Raw genomic sequence first — 5,394 nt, forward strand, 5'->3', positions numbered from 1 at the left:
TGCACCCATGGAATAAAAATAATAATAAATGAAAAATAGCTTTAAAATGTGTGTAGGGCTAACAAGATGGCTCAGCAAGTCAAGGTGCTGCTGGCTGAGCTCTGAGTTCAGTTCCTGGTACTCGCATGGAGGAAGAGGTTGCTAGACTACTGACTCCTGTCAGTTGTTCTCTGACCTGCATACATGTACAGTGGCCCATGTGCGGCCTCACGGGTTGAAGAAATAAATTTAAAATGTATGTACCTATATGTCTAAAGTCTAGATAAATGCTATATAACACTTTCAATTTAATGGAATTGAAATCTAATACAATTAAAGCATAGGAGAAATGGTCTCTCTCATACAATATTCCTGGATGGTCAGCATGAAAAATGCAAGGAAAAAAACAGGGGCTGGGCAGTGGTGGCACACACCTTTAATCCCAGCACTTGGAAGGCAGAGGCAGGCGGATTTCTGAGTTCAAGGTCAGCCTGATCTACAGAGTGAGTTCCAGGACAGCCAGGGCTACACAGAGAGACCCTGTCTCGAGTTTTTGTTTTGTTTTTGCTTTGTCTTTATCTCTATTATATCTAACTAACACCAGTCAGATACAGTCATGCATTTGGAAAATCGTAGTAGTTAAAACTTGTTCTGTGTCTATTTTCCATGACTAAATTAGAATTGAGTTATCATATGAGCTACACATGTATGCCAGGAATCAAGTGCTCCAAGCTGTCTTCAATTGATAAGAGGTCTGAAAGCGGGATTTCTGTCTGTGCTAAAGACATATGACCCTAACAAGCCAAAGATTATTAATTTTGCTTTAAAAGAAAATATATATGTACGCACACACACAGGTACATGTTTTTTATTCCATAGTAGGACATAAAAAGAGAGCCAATGCCTTGTTAACAAGTCTGAAGAAAAGGATGTCTAGAGCTTAGAGGATGGATTTATAAGAAACATCAAATATTAGTCTTTTTTATCAAACACTATAAAAGTTGTATCTACTACAATGACTGTATACATATATAATTCAATCTCCTCACATTGTAAAATATTTACATAAACCTTTTAATGGTCCTCACCTTGTAAGATAGTTATGAAAAATTTTAATTTCTACCATTTGGTAACATGTTTGGAAAACTTAAAAAATAACTTGAGCTTTATGTAATGCATATGTGGGTTTTGCCTGGGTGTGTGTATGTGTCCTACATGTGTGACTGTACTCCACAAAGATCAGAAGAGGGCATTGTCTATCAGAGAACTGGAGTTACAGAAGGTTGTGAGCCATCATGTAGGGCCTGGGAACTGAACCCTGGTCCTCTTTGAGTGGCAGGTGCTGTAAGCCTCTGCAATCTCTTTAGCACTTTTGCAAGACCTACTGAGAGTTTTGTTTATACAAATGTTGGTACATTCCCAAGACTTGAACACTCACCTGTTCCCGCCTTCCTTCATTTCTTTTGCAGTAATTCTTTAAAAACTAACCAGCCAACCAACCAACCAACTAACCAACCAACTAACCAGCCAACCAACCAACCAACTAACCAACCAACTAACCAACCAACCAACCAACCAATCAACCAGCCAACCAACCAACCAACCAACCAACCAGGAATTGCACAGATACAGGAACAAGGGAGGGGAAAGACATATGGAAATTTTGTCTTCAGTATCTCTTACCAGACTTTTAGTTTTACAAGGGAAGACATTTCTTTACTGGCCCCTACTGACCCAGTATAGCATTAACAACAACAACAACAACAACAACAACAACAACAACAACAACAACCAAACAAACCCTGAGATCATCTACCTGGATTCACAGGTAGTTCCAGCATTTATGATAGATACTTGTTATTTTCAAGGTTGCCTTGAAGCTGCTACTCTTGGCCAGTGAAGATATCAGGACAGGCAAACACACACACATAACTCTGGGCAAGGGGATGAAAGGGCCCTGAGGGATAAGCAGAAAACAAAGTTCAAGATTAAAACTACTTGTTCAGTTTAGCTTGTAAAACCTGACTACTTGGGAGTCCAAGGCATAGTAAGGTTGGTTATATTGTTTTCTTAAAGGCAGGATAAATTTAAACGAGGTGAGTACACAGCAGGAAAGCGGCTGAGTACATTGTTTTAAATGCTCTCAAAGCCTTGGGGGCAAGGTTGGGCAAAATTAAGGTTCTAAGGACCAGCTGATGAGGTGTTGCCAGAAACCATTCCCACAGCAGCCGTAGCTCAGTGGCATCAGGGTATAAAGGGACAAGCCAAGGGGCTCAGTCCAGAGAGCACAGGTAAGGAAGAAGCCCAGAACCAGTCTGGTGCAGTCAGGGAGGCCAGGGTGGAAAAGGGAGAATGGGTTGAGCCAGCTAGAGACTGAAGCATGAAGGACGGATGGAGGGCTTTGGAATATGCGGTTTCTCCAGGTGCACCTTAAGACTTTGGGAGCCCAGTGTTATATAACAACATGGAGCCTACTGCTCAGATATTAATCAGAATGTTAGCACAGTGACATTGTGTCAGGAAGGTCACAGTGTGGGCATGTGGGTGAAGCCTTCTGTAGGCTCTTCTGAAGTCTCAGGAGCCTATGGGTAAAGAGGGTTTCTGAATGTTCTCTTGTCTCAATCTGGGGTTGGGGATCTCTTACGTCTAATGTCTTTTTCTCAGAGTGTCACTGAAGTCTTACCATTGTGGCATCTAAGTGCCAGATTGTACCACAAACCCTCAGGAGCCATGCTGCTGTTGCTGACCTTGGCTCTCCTGGCCAGTCCCACCTGCAGAGCCCAGAGTGAGTACCTGAGCCTCCTTTGTGGCCTTCACCTCCCATGTCCTGTCCTAAGCATAATGACCTCTGAGAGAGGGAGTGGTCCTGAACACTCTCCTAATGCCTCACTTTTCAGATATCCTGGGGAATCGTGTTGGCAAGTATTTCTACGTTCAAGGTGAAGATCAGGGGCAACTCAAGGGCATGCGGATCTTCTTAAGTGTTTTAAAGTTCATCAAGGGGTGAGTAGGGCTTCCTTGCAGGAATGGCAGGTGGTACTCATCTCACACTGGAGCCTTAGAGGCCTTCCTGGATTCACAACCCCAACCAGTATTACTCAGTATCCTCTTGGCCTCTGCTTCTCTAGCTCGATCTCAGTCAGTGTACTCAGGGCTGGAATGCCCAGGTTGGATTAAGACTGGACAGTCCTCAAGGAGACAGGTGGAGAGGGACCTCCAACTTTCTTGTTCAGAAAGGCTCACAGAGGCTTGAAGAGTCCCTCTTCCAGATGGTTCTGGTGGCCTTAGTGCCTCTTGGTAGTGACAGAAACTGCTCACATGTCTGAGAGATCACCCTGTCTTCTCAGGGCATAAAATGTGAGTTCTCTCTGCCACTCTGTACCTCTGCTCTGCTCCAGAAAGGCAGGCATTTCCTTGGGACAGGCCAGGTCTTGACTGCCCTCCCCAGTGTCTCCCTCTTGAGATCTGTTGTTCTCCTAGAGTGTCGCTAATGCCTTGTGTTACTGTTGCCCAGCTTGGTAAACACAAATACAGTCCCCCCAAGACTAATAGAATTCCACAGAACAATGAAAAATTTTTAGTGCACCTCCTGTGCAACTGAGGTTATCTTTTTTTTTTTTTTTTTTTTTTTTTTTTTTTTTTTTGGTTTTTTGAGACAGGGTTTCTCTGTGTAGCCCTGGCTGTCCTGGAACTCACTTTGTAGACCAGGCTGGCCTCAAACTCAGAAATCCACCTACCTCTGACTCCCAAGTGCTGGGATTAAAGGCGTGCGCCACCGCGCCTGGCTTGAGGTTTTCTTAATTCTTAAAAAATTTGATGTTGGGTGAGTGGGGAGAAGGGTCGATGGATAAAGTCTTTTCTGTGTGAAAATGAGGCCCTAAGTTTAGATTCCCAGAGCCCATGTGAAAGCAGAGAGCAGCAGCACAGGACTGTACCCTCAAACTGTGGAAGCAGAGACAGGGGCATCCTGCACGGCCCGCTGGCCAGAGTCGTACCCAAAAGGCAACTCCAGGCTCCAATGGAGACTCTGTCTAAAAACATGAGGGGCGTCGTGCCTGGGGAAATGGCAGGGACAGTAAGAAGGAACACCTGCTCTGCAAACATGAGTCCTGGGTTCAGATTCCCAGAAGCCATATAAAAGGAGAAAGAACCTGGAAGGATGGAGGTGGTTGTCAGGTAAGCACAGGTGTCAGTGACGGGGAGGTCCCAGGAGTCCTGGACAGCCAGTCTAGCTGTAACACTGAGCCTTCATTCAGTGAGAAAGCTTGTCTCCAGGCAATAAGGCAGGTAGCCACAGAGGAAGATACTCAGTGCCCAGCTCTAGCCTCTACATGTTCACACATGCATCACAGACAGGCAGACAGGCACATGCAGATATACACACACAAGCACATACCGCACGTGCATATAACCAGGTGGACAGTGAACAAGGAAGATACATACATACAAGGGCAAGCACACACACACACACACACACACACACACATGCATGCATCATTTACATACACAGTTCATATTGACAACATAGACACACTGCTTATTATTTTAATTTACTGGGGGTTGAACTGACCAACTTTCCACCTCTACTGAGACCTTGGCACATGTGGTCCTACATGGGTAAACATATACAACTACATATACATACATTGCACAAAATGAATAATAAATCAATGTCAAAAATGAATGAAAAAAAAAACAGGTAACACACGGTTTAGTGTACTGAAAATTACTCATGGCTATCTGAAATTCTAATCTGACATCCTTCCTGCATCCTCTGTCTGATTTGATAAGCAACTTGATATGCAAGAAAGGAAAGAAGCTGGCATTAGGAATGGTCCAGAAGATTTGGGGTGGTCATATCACTTCTTTGCTCAGTAGAACAGATTCCAGGGCTCCCGTGGTCTCCCCTGTTCCTCCCTGACTACACAGAGAGAAGAGCCGGTCTCTCTGGTCTCTGCTCATAAGGTCTGCCTCAGGTATACTGATCTTAGCAGTGTGGCTCCTGCTTCATTTGGGGCTGATAAGGTAGAGGGCTCCAGAGGGAGGCTATGAGTTGGACAGAACCTGAAAACATTCCAGCTCAGGGTGGGTGCAGTAGCAGACATAGCTGCCCTGGTACAGATGCCAGACTCTCTGAGGTCCTATGAGGAGGGATGTTTCTAGAAGAAGAAGGATCCCAGGCTGCCCTGTGAGAGCTGGACACTTCTGGAGACTGAACTGTGAACTAGGACCAGAATAGGATGCAGATGTGAGAAAGAGCTGGCATCCCTGAGGTTGTGCTGACTTGATTTCTCTCCAGCTTCCAGCTGCAGTTTGGCAATAACTGGACTGATGTCTATGGATCCCGGTCAGAGAACTTTATAGACTTCCTTCTGGAGGATGGAGAGCACGTGATAAAGGTAGAGGGCAGTGCAG

General features: G+C 44.9%; 1 protein-coding gene across 1 annotated transcript in view; it reads left to right on the forward strand.

Moving 5' to 3' along the window:
* The first annotated feature begins 2,370 nt into the window (after positions 1-2,370).
* LOC115029736 (prostatic spermine-binding protein-like) overlaps positions 2,371-5,394 on the forward strand; it is a 7,924-nt gene continuing 4,900 nt past the window's right edge. The window contains exons 1-4 of the mRNA XM_029471402.1: positions 2,371-2,402; positions 2,644-2,764; positions 2,877-2,982; positions 5,279-5,388. Coding sequence (XP_029327262.1) covers positions 2,388-2,402; positions 2,644-2,764; positions 2,877-2,982; positions 5,279-5,388 — 352 coding nt within the window. The 5' untranslated portion in view covers positions 2,371-2,387. The remainder of the gene's footprint in view (positions 2,403-2,643; positions 2,765-2,876; positions 2,983-5,278; positions 5,389-5,394) is intronic.

The sequence above is a fragment of the Mus caroli genome, chromosome 17, assembly GCF_900094665.2.
Source record: "Mus caroli chromosome 17, CAROLI_EIJ_v1.1, whole genome shotgun sequence".
Classification (NCBI taxonomy): domain Eukaryota; kingdom Metazoa; phylum Chordata; class Mammalia; order Rodentia; family Muridae; genus Mus; species Mus caroli.